General features: G+C 34.4%; 3 protein-coding genes across 7 annotated transcripts; all 3 read right to left on the reverse strand.

The window, feature by feature from the left end:
• Positions 1-2,505: 2,505 nt before the first annotated feature.
• On the reverse strand, positions 2,506-3,924 carry LOC18994289 (galactolipase DONGLE, chloroplastic). Its single transcript, XM_006417924.1, has one exon. The coding sequence runs from the start codon at positions 3,922-3,924 to the stop codon at positions 2,506-2,508; it is 1,419 nt and encodes a 472-aa protein (XP_006417987.1).
• A 5,239-nt stretch (positions 3,925-9,163) lies between these two features.
• Positions 9,164-14,074, reverse strand: LOC18994290 (sn1-specific diacylglycerol lipase beta). 4 transcript variants are annotated; one of them, XM_024153193.1, is made up of 14 exons: positions 13,571-14,074; positions 13,167-13,305; positions 12,734-12,953; positions 12,530-12,630; positions 12,069-12,190; positions 11,894-11,985; positions 11,634-11,739; positions 11,198-11,352; positions 10,809-10,915; positions 10,564-10,685; positions 10,359-10,456; positions 10,062-10,273; positions 9,562-9,940; positions 9,164-9,469 (listed from the first exon to the last, which is right to left on the reverse strand). In XM_024153193.1, the coding sequence occupies exons 1-14, from the start codon at positions 13,829-13,831 to the stop codon at positions 9,391-9,393; spliced, it is 2,193 nt and encodes a 730-aa protein (XP_024008961.1). In that variant the 5' UTR covers positions 13,832-14,074; the 3' UTR covers positions 9,164-9,390. The 4 variants fall into 4 exon arrangements, with proteins under 4 accessions (XP_024008961.1, XP_024008962.1, XP_024008964.1 ...); XM_024153194.1 differs by having other exon boundaries at positions 13,264-13,305; positions 13,571-13,765; XM_024153196.1 differs by having other exon boundaries at positions 12,734-12,969; positions 13,264-13,305; positions 13,571-13,653.
• A 182-nt stretch (positions 14,075-14,256) lies between these two features.
• Positions 14,257-16,762, reverse strand: LOC18994291 (vesicle transport protein GOT1). 2 transcript variants are annotated; one of them, XM_006417926.2, is made up of 7 exons: positions 16,681-16,762; positions 15,730-15,779; positions 15,547-15,638; positions 15,363-15,443; positions 15,172-15,269; positions 14,924-14,999; positions 14,257-14,620 (listed from the first exon to the last, which is right to left on the reverse strand). In XM_006417926.2, exons 2-7 carry the CDS (start codon positions 15,755-15,757, stop codon positions 14,588-14,590), a joined length of 408 nt encoding a protein of 135 aa, XP_006417989.1. In that variant the 5' UTR covers positions 15,758-15,779; positions 16,681-16,762; the 3' UTR covers positions 14,257-14,587. The 2 variants fall into 2 exon arrangements, with proteins under 2 accessions (XP_006417989.1, XP_024007888.1); XM_024152120.1 differs by lacking the exon at positions 14,257-14,620 and having other exon boundaries at positions 14,627-14,999.
• Between the last annotated feature and the right edge of the window lie 629 nt (positions 16,763-17,391).

Here is a 17,391-nt window from a genome sequence, read left to right on the forward strand (position 1 = left end):
TTCTGTAATCAGCTGCATAACATCTTTTGAAATTTTAATTTTCCCATATAAGTTCTTATAAAATTTCATGTTTTTTTCTTTGTAAACCTTTTTCATATTCTTCACTAATGATGACCAATTTTTAATCTATTTAAAAACTAAACCATGAAATATTAAACTTAGTTGAAACTCATTTATGTGATGAACTATGCAATTGACGAATAATTATTTTCTGTCGTGTCGTATCACAAATGGACATCTGCTTTACAAAACATGGTAAAACATAGAAAATGAAAGGAGTATCCAAAATATTAAATGTATAATTTGTCAAAGAATAAATGATAAGGTGTTATATGAAAAAAACCAAAAGAGGTTTCTCAAGGCTGATATTTTGTTTTTGATTATGTTATAGATGTGAATGTACTGTAAAATAAATAGCTGGGATTTATGGCTGCATTGGTTTTGTGTCCCCTGATGGTCTAGAAGACTAGATAGAATTAAGATGTCAGATCATATGTGTGACATTTATTGACAACCTAGATACAAACTTTTATATCATGCATGGCTTCATAGACTTAACAACATAGGTCGTTTTGCGTTTCTTAATACTACAGCCATAGATCAAATGCGTAACACAAACACAGACACAAAGAGCACATTACTCTCTTTTTTAAGTATATTATTTTTATTCTTTAGACCTGGAAATATTTAGAATATGCATTATATATATATATATATATTTATCTATATATATATTGATCCTCGCATAACACGAGAAGTGACACACTTGAGATTGACATACAAAAATGGGAAATATTGCATAAATATATATATATATATATATATATAAATATTGCATATATCTATATATATATATGTGTGTGTGATTGTGTGTGTATACATAACCCACATCCCTGTCATTGACAAATAGATATGGACTAGAGTATACTATAGTAAACATTATTTTCTATATTGTAAATATTCGATGACTAAAGAAAAATTATGTATGAAACTTCGATCAAATAAAATATCTCTTGCAACGATGTTGGTATATATTTTGACTAATGATTTCGTCTTGGCCATTATTATCTGCAACGATGTTGAAGCTTTGACAAATGGCTTTGTCTTATATTAAGTGAATATCCACTAAAATATTGTAGGAAATTAGATCATAAAACGTCGTTGAATCTCTGTGGGGGAACGTTTATTTTGGGCTCTTCACTTCGACGTTTATACAACTATAAATAATCATAACAAAATAGATAGATTAGCCAAAATACGGATAATCCAACTATGTAAATTAACAATTTACCAAAAATTACATATATTTTTTTCGGAAAAATACATCTATGGATTATAAATACAAGGTATAGAAAAATCCATGCTGCTATGTCTGCGACTTTGTGTGTATGTTTTTTTAGATAATCATGACATATATATGGGTTTTTGATTACCAGCAAAATGTGTCAAATAACTGACTCACCAAATCTTTTATGAATCTAAAACATAACAGCATCATTTCGACTAAAACTGATTAGATATTTACACATTTGAAAAATCTATCTTTGCTTACACCAACAAGACGACTCATCAGGAAAAGGGAACCTTGAAATCACTACCACTTAAGCTTGTTTAATTTGCGTCCCTTTCTTCATGCATGATCTTGAGTTTTGAAGGATCTTATATTTCAGAATATTGTGAACTTTAACCTACATAAAAGAATTAAGTATATATTATGAAGTCATGATAAAATTAAATCATTATTTTTCACTGTCACACATTCGTAGCTAATGTCTTATAGCTTTAACAATATTTTATTTAAATAATGTATCTCTTCAAATATCAAAAGATCGACGATTAGTGATTCATTTTTTGTTCACATAATTTTTTTAGTAATTCATTTTCTATTGATATTTTCTTTTTTTTGTTAAACCATGTGAACTAATCTTCACGGTATCTAAAATAGAATTTTAAATATTTCAAGTCTAGTTGGATCAACCTGTTAGATCGATGCCAGAAATTAAAACGAGAAAAAAAGATATTCAACATTAAGCTAGTCTTCCGCTGAATTTTAGTGACCCTCCGGATCTTGAGACTAATATTTGTACTTTAGTCCAAAAATCTGATAGGAAAGAAACAACAAGAAGACGCATGAAAATTATAGCTGTCATGTAATCATTCAGAAAATAAAATCGAATATTTGGATCAGTCAAATAACGCAAAAAAAAACATAAAAAAATAGAAGAAATACAAACACAACAAAACGTAAAGAAAATGAAAAAAGAAAAGTAATTACTTTGTTCACATTGTAGCTGGAAAAGTTTGATGTAATATAGTTAATCTTAGATCTGGGTAATATTACCTCCAAACCATGTTGATCAATATATACATATATACGAAAATATATTAGTTTTGCATATACGCATCTATATACTGTATGTACTTGCTACGTAAAAGATAGGGTTACAATTATTTTGTCCTATCTTCAAAAAAAGACCCAAAATTTTAGCTTGGATCAATTTAGACCTAAAAGATATTATAATACAGCATTTGGTTGGATACAGAACAAAGTAAATATGCCGCTTTGGTCGCTGCGTTTCTTAACCGCAACGCTCGACGTTGCCCCTTAGGGAACATCATCTCACTTGTTTTGTTCAAAAACTTGCTGCGAAAATTGTCTTCCGTAACCGCAGATTTTGAGCTTCTCGGAAGGTTGACTAAATTGATGTAAGTCTCGAGGTCATGGACACAAGAAATGTTTTGAACGTCGAAGAAATCGAGCGTGAGTTCGACTCCCACATGAGTGTAGCAAGAACAGCTCCAAGGAAGCTCGTAAACACCTCCTAAAGCCCTGAAATTCTCGTTGAACAAGAAACCAGGAAGTTTCGTGATCGGATCGTTTACATTCGTGATCCTCAGAACTTTAACTCCTAGTTCTTCACACCGTTTCTTGAACCCCAAGTTACCAACCCTAGGACCCGCAAACGAAAACACAGTCACCGGAACAGTTTTTTCGCCTCTTCTCTTGTTCATACCGAGTTCCGCTATGTCGTAAGCTAGAAGTTGAGCTAGAGAACTTCCCATACTATGTCCCGCTAGTGTTATGCTCATTTCCTCGCCTTTGTGCTTGTTCAAAAGCCTCGAGATCTCGGAGAGAAGCTGCTCACGGCAGCTTTCTAGCCCGAATTTGCTCTCTCTCTCGCCGGAAGTGTATAAACTCAAGAATCCTGATTCAACCTTGACGTCGGGTCGTGGGTTGTTGGGATCAAGCCTAGCCGGAGTCAAAGAGCTCATTAGGTTAGACAACCACTCAGGGTTCGTCACAGTCCCACGAAATGTCACCACAATATCCCTCCTCCCCAAACGTTTCACCGAATGATCAGAAGAAACCGCTACATATCCGATCCAACGTGCGCGATTAGGCTCGTTCTGGATAGGCTTGATGTTGATGTCCGGTGTGGCGTAGATATACTTGGTGACTTGGTAGCCATCAGGGTCATGTATTCCGGATTCTTTAAGCAAGCTTTTCTTGCCATACTTGCAGTTCAAGTAACGTTTGGAGTTAGGGTTTAGATCAAACCCTTTGTAAGAAGCGGACAGTAAGTTCCCGTAGCGAGTGATCTCTTGTTGGAGAATAGGGCTTAAAGGGTCAATTAGATTTTCCCAGTTCTTGCTTCCTTGTATCTCTCTCCATACTCTAGACAACGGTAGATTTGATGCTGGTGCTCGAGAAAGAGGAGCGACCAGAGAAGAAGAAGAAGAAGAAGGAGGAGCGAGTGGAGAAGACGGAATCGGAGGGGCCATTACAGAAGAAGAGATTACAAGCTTTTTAGAGGTGTTCTCGGAGAGAGAGAGATGGCCAAGATTGTGTTTCTGTTGAGGAGTATGGTCTCTATTTAGAAATGGAGAATAGTTAGGGCTTTGAGTGAAAACATTGGTCGCCATTAATGGAGGCCAGGCCAATGGAGAGAGAGAGAGTCTGGTTGAAGTATAAAGAGAGACAAGGAAGTGAGAGGCCATATATATAGAGTGAGAATGTGAATGGAGATCAAGGAGAGAGAAAAGCAACGTATCTTCGGCTAGTTTTGACTGAGAATTAAAATATTCATATAGTTATTTTTGGTACAAATTTTAATAATATTATTTATTTGTCGGGAGGCAAATATTAATAATTTATGTGGTCGGTTCGGGTTAGTTAACATTTTTTCTAGTAATCTTATAATCTCTGTTCACGCCACATGCTTTTCTTATATACTTTACTATTCGGTGTATAATACAAACAAAACAAAACAATAAAATTCAATTTTAACTAGGTGTTCCACAAAGTTTTAGGGTCGTTGTGGTCGGAGATTTATAACTGTCAGATTTATATACAATGGATAGAAAAATGAGTTGTGACATCTTGATTTTATTTTCTTTTGTTAGAAAAATATACACCTTTAAAGTTGTTTTTTGGACGTCATCCTTCAAAGTTTAAATTATCGTTTTAGCAAAATAAAATAAAATAGCGAACGTCCAAAAAGAAAACGATAATTTAACATAAAAAGTTAGACTATGAGAGTAATATAATAAAAAAAGAATGATTATGGTAACTTTTGCTCGAGCCTATCCATGGTATGATTAAATTTAAAAATGGGACCTTAGCATTGTAGAATGTTTATGCAGTCTTCTCCACACACACAGCAAAATAAAAAAATATAGCAACTAGTTTAGGTGATTTTATTAACTAACTTGGGTTCACGGAATATCAGTAGAGAAAATGGTCCTAGTTTTAGCTTGATCTATATTGTGGTTGTAATCTTTAAAAGAAATCATACTAGACCAAAGAATCTTTAAATAAATCATACTAGACAAAAGAATAAACCGTAATTTAAGCGAATTAGAACTATATATTTATGTATTGGAAATAAATATAAAAATGACAAAAATTAAAAATAAAAATTAAAAAATAAAAAATAAAAATTAAAAAATAGAAGACTGTCTGTGGTGGATCTGTGGAAGTGCCTTTGACATCTCCCGGAGGACAAAAAAATATTGTACACTGTATTAAACATAGAGCAAACACATATTATTAATCATTATTTATATAAAAATTTAGAGCTTTTTTATTAAAAAAATCTACGCAGAAGCAAGAAAAACATCTATGTAACATATAACACTAGAATATGGTTTTTATCAAAAAAAAAAAGAGAGAAAAAACTTAACTTTTGGATTAATAAAAAGTATCAGACTTTACCTGAGAAAACAAAGGCAATAGATCGAAAAAAAAAGGCAAGAGAATGAAAGGCAAAAAAGAAAGCCTATGGGTGGGGTGCTTCCTTAAGTCAAAATCCTAGCGCTGCGATGTTGCTTCCTCTGTTCTTCGGGTTATCGTTTTTATTTTATGGATATTTTTTTCTTCAGATGTTTGAATTGAAATTATTTTTTTTTAAATAAATATTGTTTTCCGAAAGAGAATCATTCATTCATAATGGATGTAGTTCCATAAATTTAGTTTATCTGTGACAGTCGATATATGTTCCATAATTTTGTTCTTTTTTGTTAAAAGAAATATTGTTTTACAACGGTGTATCAGCCGCAACAATTTCGATACCCAATTTGGAATCACTGAGTAACACTAATAGTTGTATTTTTTTTTGTTGACACTGTAAACTTAGCTTTTCTTGCTACGTACAATATGTCACCATTAATAACGAAGGAGTTCATGCATTGGCCAATCTGTTACACCTCTATTACACCTTTTCTATCGATGGCAATAAAATAAATCTTTCAATATTAATATCTTTGGAACCACTTATTTGATCCATCATTGTCTTTTGTTACTTTCTACTGAACGATGGATATTAATCCTGAGGGAACGATAATATACTGAACTATGGCTATAAGAGCTAGTGAGTGAAGTTGATGAAAAAATGTATGATGGTTTTTTCGTCTTCTTGTAATCTATTGCTGCACTGACTATCATATTTTAATTTAGTAATTGGCTTATCGTTGACATCTGATTTAACCAACGATTAACGAACACAAACGCACTAACACATATATTATGTTTACCCGTGTGAAAGCGAAAATCCATAATCCAAGGGAAAAAAATCAAATAATTTAAACACGTACGTACCACGGTATAGTATTGATCGAGGACTTCACCCACCCTAGCTAAAGTTAAAACAATATAAAATACATAGACATTTTCCCAGCGAGGTTGACTTTTTTTTTACCACGAAGTTGACATTTTTAAATATGATTATATATATATATATATATATATCATTAACAAACAGAAAGAATAGATAGTTTCGGAAATTAAAATTTACTTTTTTTCCAAGCATATCGTTTTATTCAAAAAGATCAACGGAGCAAAAAGGACTCGATTTAACTAGTTGAATTAAGAAGAAAAAAAACAATACTTTCTTTATTAACCACGTTATAATAATTTTATTGATTTTCATTAATCATTATTACAAAAATTCTCAACAGCTGTCTTTTTTTGGGAGTCTGTTTTTTTTTCTTCTTTATTTAGTGTCAATGAGAGAAAAAAAAGAGGGGTTGTTTCTTTATACTTTTGTTTCTACGGAAATTTCTCATAAAAAGAAGAAGAATGAATAAAAAAATATTGGTCAAAAACAAATGAATGAAAAAAAATATGAACAAAGAAAAAACAAAGAAAGAGTGTTTTCATTTTGGGGCACTAACAAAGAAGAGTGTACGCGGCAGGCAAGGAAATGAGTTTGACTAAGAATTTGGGAATTTTAAGCTACAGATGTGAGCAGCGAGACGGAGACTGACTTCTTGTACGTGTAACTCCCAACTTCTCTGTCTATAGTTTTCTTTCCAACCGTCAACAGTTCTTTGTTTATACAAATTTTATGAAATACTAAATGAATAACGAATCACATTAAAGACGAACAAATAAATCTATCTGTATACATATCATTAGGGCTGGAATTATTATCCGGTATCCGCTATCCAATCCGGTATCCGATCCTATCCGATCCGTAAAAACCGGATATCCGTGTAGTTCAAATCCGGATCCGGATAGTGAAATTAAGTATTCGGTTATTTCGGATACGGATCCAGATAATAGAAAATTTAGAAATCGGATATCCGTTATCTGTTATTAAGATTTTGAAAATTTTAAAATCTTTGGATATGCATTTAATTTTTTGTTTTAATTATGTTCGAAAATTGTTTTTGGTTTAACTCTTTTACACATGATTAAAATTTATATTGCATGATAATTTTCTATTTCAGATTGTGAGAGAAGAACATGAAAATAAATAATACAAGGATATGAAGATAAATTAACTTCTTTATTACTGTTTTCTCTTTTGTTATGTAAACTTTTAAACTTTGTGTTATTTGAATGCTACTTGAATGCTTTTAAATTTTTGGTATTTGTAATTTTTGCTATGATGATACATTTTAATTATATATGTCATCTCATTATAATTTTAAAAATTGAAGATTTTTTTTTTAAATCAATGAAACCGGATATCCGGTCGGATATCCGTAAATATTCGGTTCAAACCGGATATTCGGTCTTCGGATATCCGGAGTTTTCGGATCCGGATCCGGATAGTAAAATTGATTATCCGTTAAATCCAGAGCCGGATCCGGATACCTTGAAAAGTCCGGATATCCGGCTCCAGCGATACATATCATGCCTCAAAAAAGGATATTTGACTCGCTCTTTTCCGCTAGGCGGATCATGGATTCACCCCATTTTCAATTTGCTTAAAAAAAAACAACAATTATATTCCAAAAGCCAGTAGTTTTGACATTTAAGACTATAAAACGATGTTCATCATTGTTATAACTCATTAATAAAATAAAAATACAATTAATTAATAAAATTGAGAATAAATTTCATGCAATTTTAGTCACACTCTTTAGACGAACAATTTAAAACATCCATAAATGAAGAATTTCAAATCTAACGAATTAAAAGTAATAACTATTTCATGAATATCATTTGGTGATTTTCGTGTTAGATCATACCACAACACTTCGTACTCAAATCATATTTCTAAAAGGAAACATTCGTGAGACTAGCTTGACCCATCTTGAAATTTTAAAATAGATAAATAATATTTAGTGGAAGACTGTCGGATTTTTGGAAAAAACTTTCGGTTATATATTAAGGAGAACAGACTTCATTAGTCCATAGGGTCTAAATCCTCAGCTTCATTGGATCTACCCAGCTTCTCCTCTTCCAACTCTTAATTTTCAATATAATGCAAAGGAATATTATCCAATTAAAAGATAATGATTTTTAATAGCATCCTAAGCAACTTGAGAGATTATGATTTTTCAATAGCATCCTCAGCAACTTGAGATGCTAGCTTACTTTTAGTCTTTTACAATCAAAATTATCACGACTATGACTGAATTCTTATTACCATTATTATATTTTTATTTGTATACATTTATGTTCTCTATGGGTTAGTGAAAGACGTAGTGAATTTATTCGTTTAAACAATATACTAAAAATGGTGTTTGTTAACAATAAAAAGATTATGATTTTTCAATAGCATCTTAAGCAACTTGAGATGCTAGCTTACTTTTAGTCTTTTACTATCAAATTATCACGACTATGACTGAAATCTTATTATCATTTTGTATACATTTATGTTCTCTATGAATTAGTGAATGATGCAGTGAATGTATTCGTTTAAACAATATATTAAAAACTGGTGTTTGTTAACAAAAAAAAAAAAAGATTATGATTTTTCAATAGCATCCTAAGCATCTTGAGAGATGCTAGCTTAGTTTTAGTCTTTTAAAATCAAATTATCACGACTATGACTGAAATCTTGTTATTATTATTATATTTTTATTTGTATACATTTATCTTCTCTATGGGTTAGTGAATGATGCATTGAATTTATTCGTTTAAAAATATATAAAAAATGGTGTTTGTAAAACCAAAAAATAATGATTAAACTGAATGACTTAAATTTTATTATGATTATGGAATTTTTATTAAAAAAAGTTTCAAACGAATTTCAATAATAATCTTAAAAAGCATTTTTTTTTTTTAATATTACTTGGCTTTTCTGCTGTTTCTTTTTGTTCGCATAACTCATTCAGGTGTTAGCAGCCAAATTTGGTTCGAGGTTTATTCATATTTTTCTTACCTTGAAAGATTGAGAGACAAGTATTTGAAGTCTTCAAGGAAGCTGCAGTGAAGGTTCTTAGATTTGCTTTAGAATAAAGCCATAACTATCCCAAAACTTGCTACAAAAGTAAATGATCATTTAAATTTGAGACACTTACTATAATAAGGACCAGCCAATAATACTACTGTAAGGGGATCTACAACTGTAAAACTGTTGTTTGATGTTTGAATAGAAACATATGCACATTGTGTAGTTCAATCGAAGTTTAGAGAACCCTCTTTCTTGTTCAGTGTCATACTATATCAGATCCACTTGTCAGATCGCAGAAGAGATTCCGAGTTTCTAGAACCTTCTGCATCGCGTGTCTGCATCTGGAGTGACAAAATTTCCGGTAGCTCTAAGAACCAAGAGAGTTTCATTTAAAACAAAAAAATGGACGAAGTTTTGGATTAGAAAGAGTTACCTCCAAGGAAGATGATCAAGGAACATTGATGGAGAGACCATAATTTCTTTGAAGCTCTCTCTGTTTGCAACATAAGCTTTGTAACCACCACCTGTCACATCACAGACTGTCCAACCTCGCCATATCGGCACGCTCAAGTTGTTTCCTTCGGGTACAATATGAATGACTAAACCGGGCAAGAACATCTCGGGAGCTTCATTGTCATCATCTTCTCTTGTCTTGACTGTTCCCATAAACTGAGACACCGGATTATCAGCTGAGGCCATACCGTGAAACGGATTTACGAACTCTTCGTCGTTTTGCCTCGTTTCTCGTTCAGCTTGTTCCCATATTGGGTAAATTTGATCTTGTTCTTGTAGGCTTTCCCTTGAAATGTCAGCTTACAAAAACAAAATACAAGAAGAAAGCAAATCTTTCTCACAAAGATAATCTTTCTTTTTGATGGAAAACTAAAAAGAGGAAAACTAAAAAGATACAGAGTGAGATAAAAGAGCTGTTACCAATTATTGATGGTGTTGCTTCTCCGGAAGTATTTTCTTGGACGACGTCTTGTCGTTGGCGTTTGCTCGCAGACAAAAACCGGCGTGCGAGTCTAAAAACGAGTGCCGTGTCAGCTTTTGGGTCTTGAGAGAGTACTTTGATTGCTGCTACTTGGAGCCGGCGGATTGATCCATACGAGAGTCGTGATGAGAATTCGTTATCGAGAACAATGCTGTTGAGGAAGTTGCATCAAGAGGGACTAACATCAGTGACACTTAATCAAAATAATCTACACCATCCATTAACGTCAAGCATACCTTGTAACAAATTCCGAACATGCATCTGCCACATCTGAGTCTACACATGGGAGGGGTCCATAGGCATATACATACAGGTTAGGGAATCTGCAACGAAGCTATACACCAAAAAAAGAAATGAAAAGAAAGGGAACAAAAATCAGAAACAAAGGATATGTCAAGGAAAGGTAATGTAATATATGTTGTTAACAGAGAGCGAGCATACTCTGATTCCCAGTAAAGAGGCGATGGCACCTCCTAAGGAATGCCCAACAATGCGAATGCTGTACCCATCACACTCGCACCCATCACCAATTAATGAGGAGAGGAACCCAATAGATCCTGACTCTGCATATTCCATTTCTATAATAGCTTAGAGAAAGCTTGTACTGTGACGAATTTACTAAAACATATCACACAAAAAGGTGAATCGAGGGTCACCAAGTGACAGTTATAGCCTTTTAGTCTTACCTCCAAATTTGGGGTCTCCTTCTATTTGCATAAATAGATCTCTTGCAGCTTCTACTATTCCCGAATGCCCGTAGTGCGTACGAGAAGAATCCATACCATGAATATGCCTGACATAAAAACACATTAAACATTACTACGGATGGGGTTTGGAGTAGTGAGATCTCAACATAAATCAGAAGAACAAGAGAGAGATTACGTGACTTGAAACATCAGACATTGAGTAGTTCTTGACTAAGTGAAAGGCAGAAATTTTAAAATTACCCATCAACTAATAATTAGTAAACTTCTGCAACCATAAGTATTTCATTCTTGAATCCAAACTCACACGCACCATTATTGCTTTTATAAGAGAGAATGAGAAAGAGAGAGAGAGAGAGAGAGAGACTGACTTTGTTAGCCCCTCCAAGTCTTCAGCAGTTAGTGAACACGCACGACCTAAACCATCGGTTATGAGGTCTTCAGCCGTCTCAGTTCCTCGAACAGCAATTACAACACATCTAAGATAATGTAAGACTATAACAAAGTATGTTGCTTTACACTTCTCCTGCCAGAACAGAATAATTACAAGAATAGATGAGAACGATTTCTGATGCATTTGATGCGACAAGATATCAAAAAACTTCAAATAAACAGATTGTTATTCTTGTTTTTTTAATATGACCCCATTTTCATTCATTGTGTCAGACCATAAAGGAAGCTATGCATACAATTTGTTTCTGCCATGGCTTGCTTTGGTCGTGAAACCAATATAACGGAGGCACAACACTACTATAATCTATTTTTCACTCTTGGTGTTGGAACGTAGGATTAAATGGAACAACTTACCCTGCAAATTCGACCTCGGCGAAGAACATGAGCAGGAAAATTTATGAACTTAAGGAAGGCAGCTGCATGACCTCGCCACCAATTGTCACCATCAAGTTTAGGCCGCCTGCGAATAATTGCAAGGAAACCTCTTACATTAATATCATACGAATATTTCTGTATTAACATCAGACACATGGGAAAAGTATAGAAACTGGAAAACATCAACTTTAAAGAAACAAGTTGAGTTTCTTGAAACGAGTCAACCAGGTATAACATACCATTTACGGCTCCAAGGTGTTAGAATCCCTTGCCTACAAATCCATGTGCATAAAAATAAGGCAGGATTTCTCCCAACATCGAGCAGTGGCCCCTGCACAATGCCAGACACGCAGGTAAGAAATATCTAACATTGCGATAAAGTAGAGCTTTGGAACCTGTCTCGTTCAAACGTACCGTATAAGCAGCTTCTGCAAATTTATGCAACGTAGCAGCCTCCTGAAGATGAAATGCTGGAGCTTCCATACAATCCTCATATGATTCAGGAAATTGGCTATTATTCTGCAACAGAGCAAGGCCTGAATAGACAAAGAATAGAGAAGATTTCCAGACTAGGTGAAAACTAGAGAAAAGAGACCACAAAAGTAAAAATCATGACATACGCCTCTTTAGAAGACTCTCTTCATCAGCGGATAGATTGTTTGGGATAACATAAAATCTTGACTGATCAACCTTAAAGATCAATATTACAAAATCTAGTTGTTGATTGTTGATCAAGATTACAGAGAGCTAGAACTATCTCCATATTTTTGTCAACTATAGCAAGGCATGATTAAAATGATTTTGCTAACCAAGTACACTAATCTTATAAAGTATATCAAACCCCAGTGAGGCTTGTTTTAGTTTCAGATCTTAACCTGCCAAAAATTCCAAATGGCCAGTGCCTGATGCGCGATATGAAACAAGATCACCTAACAGTCTTGCAACCGAACAAACTTCATCTTCCTCGATAACACCCCTGGAGCAGACAATCAATACCTCAGAGTCTGAACACGTAAAGTTGCTTATAAACAAGAAATAAGTTTCCAGAATCAGGCCAAAGGAATATTCACTAAACTTACATATACTCGCGACGTCCAAGACAGCACAAAACTTCACGAATTCCATGGTCAAATACTTCCTGGTAGTGAGCTTTCCAGGCGTCGTCTTGGGTTGCATAGAAAGAGCGCCATTGCAATATATCTGAACCCGTAAAGCATTGTGCCAGCGCAACAAAGCAAACTGTGATCAAGAAGGCAACTTGCAGCGTTTGCTTCCACCCATGAGTGTCTGGAGATAACCCTGAGCAAGGAAGTCACTAAAGAGATTCTTAAGCAAGAAAAAGTGCATAGCAAGATAACTGAACAAATAAAGCTTTCAAACATTAAGTATTCAACAAAGAGGGAAGATCGATATGGCATGTTCAACCCCATCAAAATATACATGAAGACTTTAACTGCCCAAGTAGTTCACTTTAGACAACCAAATCAATGTGAATTTTGTGTCTTAGTTTACCTAAAACGCAATCCCTTGGCATTCCATCACGGGAAACAAATTTGGCGACACGGAACATAAGGTAAGTTGCACCAATAAATTGCAATACAGTAATTACCATAGCAAACCGAGTCCACCAAAGCCATGTCTTATACTTCAACTGCAAATTCAGATAAGAAAACAATTGGTGTCATTGCAGAATCCACAAAGTAAAATGAGCCATCAAACACTAACTAACTAATTTAACCGAGAGATGTATAATCGCAGAACCAATTCTGCTCGCTACACATTCCTACATATCTATAGACCTCTAGATTCTCACGACATGTCTCTAACATTAATTCACTCACCGCCCATCCTTGAAAGACTTAGTCTCTAGAAAAAGAAACAAAAATTCGCAATTGGAAAAAGAAAAAAAAACACACCTTTCTTTCGAGGCTGTTCTGAGTAGGAGAATCCATGATGGTCATAGCCATGAGTTCCTGGGTAGTTCCGACCTTAACCATGACGGCGAGTTTGACGCCGGCGGCTAAACAAACGGCGAAGAGGGGAAACAGTTGGCCGGCGCTGTCGCAATGTGGGTTAGAAACGAGAGACAGAACAAAACCGGAAAGAATCACGGCCAAATTGGCAACACCCAGAACCATTATCGTTCTCCTAACTCTCTTCAACCTCGAAATCCACATGATTAGTTTTTTTTTTCCTTGTTTCCCCTCTTGACGCCGGAGTGATTTTGTGTTCCTGGGTTCTTGTTTCGTTGATCGTGGTCGGGAATTAAGCGGGTTTTAGGTCAATGTCTCGACGGGCAAGAAAGCACGAAGAGACATCTCCGAGAGAATTCCGCACGAAGAGATCTCTGACGATTTTTTGTTTTTTCTGATCCTTAAATGGAAGAAAAACAATCTTTGATCTTCGGCTGACACATTTGGACACACTAATGTCCGCACGAAATAAAATAAATAAAGAGAACACAGAACACTTTATTCAAAAATTCATTATAATATCGTTGCCTTGTAACCGAATGAATACTTTATCTCTATATTATTCCTTGAAACAGATAATACGTTATAATTATTCCCACGTTACATGATGAAGATTGTGAGTTGGCCCAAGATTGGAGTTATATACATAGTTCCAAATAATTTTTGTTAAACGATAACATAGAACAATTTTCAAAGGATAAACTACATCTTTCTGGGTATGTAAAAAATTTCACATAAAAAAAATATATGTGAAACAGAGCAAAGTCTCTGTCATGTCCCAAAAAGAATAAGAAAGCAAAACCATTTAATTCTATTTCTAAAAGAAAGAAAGAAAAAAAGAAGAAGCTAGCAGTGGTTAAAGAGTGAAGAGATATTAGATTGGAATTCTAGAGAAGCTTTTGCATTTTGATGTGGTGAAGAGGTTGAAGAGTGAAGAGGCATAGATTGAGATGGATCTTTTCAACGAGAACCTCGTATAAGTTGCTCAAGAGCCTGCAGAGAAATATCATTCCAAACCAAAAGACATAAGCTTTAAGCAAATAAAATCGAAAATCCTTAAGAGTTCATAGCTCAATATCAGTTTTTGCTGATCTCAACATCCTATGCACACTACACTTCATGACAAGTCTGTTGGGTCTATCCATTCCCGAGAGAGGCTAACTTAGCTAACACCACAAGGGCCAGACGGGATGTGGTTGAAGAACAGTCAAATCGGTGACAGTAAGCTTAGAATGTTCGGAAAGCAAAAGGAAAGAGCATTAGAGGACAATGGAAGTGTTGTTGAGGATTACTTACCATGAGAGGATACTGTATTATCCATCCAACAAAAGGAATATTTGACAGGAATACCTTCACCGTTGACCAAAATCCGCTGCAATGACAGTACATGTCACACTTAGTTAGACGCAGTAACAGGCAGATTCTTTAAGCAAGAAATCCGCTGGTTTCTCATATTTCAGACTGCCTTGATATTTCAATTGTAAAAGCAAAATTGTACAAAAAATCGATAAGAGACTAAGTGCGGCAGAAACAAAAGCTCTCACCCGAATAGGACAATGCAACCATATATCTCCAAGATAATTCCGATTATTGGCCAACGTACAAATATAAGAAAGATTCCGAGGACAAAACAGATGGTGCCCTGTGGGGAAAAAAAAACAAATTGATATGTCTCTACAAAAGGTTCATCGAGAGAAACACTTAGAACAGAGATTAGCAGTAGTTCTATGCGTACCCTCAAGTTATTAATGTTGGTAAATAGTCTCCAAGTTGACTGCCAACCAAGTAAAAGACCAACACCTATCAACCAAAATAACTGAACACAACACAAAGCCAAATGAGATTCAAATGTTGGATCCATTTTTAGACTGATGTTGGAATGGTTCCAAAAAGGTTTGAGATAGAAAGGAAATTCCCACGTTTCCTAGCGCGAGCAAACCTCTGTCGAAATACAAGATGACACCAAGAAACGTAAAGGATAAACCAAAACCAATGAGGCCTAACCCAACTTCTGCAAAAATTCAAGAAATGGATGCCATAAGACAACAAAAATGAAGGTATACACAATGGCTGCAAAAGCATATATGTGACGAAAATATTACTTTTTTGCTCAGTTAGTTCGTACGCCATCTTGGTAACTATAGTTTGAGATCTGTTTGCCAGAGGAAAAAGGTACCATTAAGCATAAGCTTGAATAAAAAAACACTTTTGCGGTGATAATCAGAGCTTATAAGAAGCTTCAAAAGATGCAGATAACAAAAGGAAACAAAACTGTCAACAATATGTCAAAGCCTCAGAGATGGCATAGAGAAGAAGCTAGTAACACCACTGTAATCATAAATTTTCAAGCTATATCTAGAAACATGTCCAAATTCTCACAGTAACTTCAATAACCTTAAGTGAGCAGTATAGTTTTTGATTTCTCCAACGCCACACATAAAAACATATTCTACTGCATAACATTCTGAAACAACTAAATCTTTTCAATAGCATAATAAATTGACCAGTGATTCTCAAGGCAGAGAGATAGAAGATATTAAAAGCTTCAATCTTCTTCTTGTCTAGAGGATTAATCATTGAATCTGAGAACTATAAACCATAAACAAATTGCTAACTTCAGTGTGTTCTGTCTCTTAATCGGCAGCCTCTAAAAGCAAGCAAAAGAAGAAATGATCAAAACCAAAACCGAATTTCCAGAAAACCCTTATCAGCCTATATAATAAATCTTCAAAGAGTAAAACCCCTCCAGCCTGGGTAAGCTAAAGAAGACCAAGATCATCCCATTCTCACCCATAACCGATCAATTTTGCAATGGAGAAAAAGAAAAATTTCAGCAAAGCAAATGTTGGATCTAGGAAGGACTAGAGATATCCCATGTGGGAATATCTTCCCTCTTCAGTGTAAGTAGCAGCAGAAATTTGCATATTTGTAACCTTTTCTTGTGTAAAAGACGGAAATTTTCCAAAAGATAAAAACGATCCCATAGGGAATCTTCGAGCGCGAATCTCGAAATCAAAGCAAAGATGGAAAAGGGAGAAAAGACAGAGAGTTACCGTAGAAGGCGAATGCAAAGAGACGCGAGGATCTGCCGATTCACTGCCGATTCTCTGCCGACTTCCGAAGACAACCGCTTCTTTCTTTACAATGCCTTGCTGCTTGTTAATTCTTATAGCGATGATTTTGACTTTACGAAAATAATCGTTTAGTAATTTTTTTTTCCTCCAAAGATAATTTACCCCAGATAAATTTACACAAAATGTCTTTCTTCAAAGCCAATATTCGTTTATTGTGGAGTAAGAATATTTATTTATTATAATCACGTGTAAAATCCTTACAGTATGCTTTATTTACACATGTGTTAGAGCATGGAGCATGTCTATTAAAGGATTGGATAAACAGTTCGGCTCAAGTTTATAGGCAATTTTAATTTTAAAAAAAAAGAAATAATGTTTATATGAGAAATATCGATTGTCGTCATTGGGCGAAGTTTTTTTTTTAAATTTTTGAACTAAAAAAAAAAATTTAATATCTGATGAACCCCTTGGATTTACTATTGGACTTGTTCTTAGATATTCCAAGTATGTTACTCCGGCAATTTTTGGGTCAAGTTTTCGTCAATTTTTGATAGCGAGTAGCAGAGTACTATAACAGAATGATTTGTCAAAATTGAAATTCGTTTGAATAGAAAATTGAGCTCCAAAGTAACTTGTTTGAAAGGTGGAAATTAGACAATTGAAAAATATTCCATCAAAAGTGATATTTTT

Source organism: Eutrema salsugineum, unplaced genomic scaffold, assembly GCF_000478725.1.
Source record: "Eutrema salsugineum unplaced genomic scaffold, Eutsalg1_0 scaffold_5, whole genome shotgun sequence".
NCBI classification, from domain to species: Eukaryota; Viridiplantae; Streptophyta; class Magnoliopsida; order Brassicales; family Brassicaceae; genus Eutrema; species Eutrema salsugineum.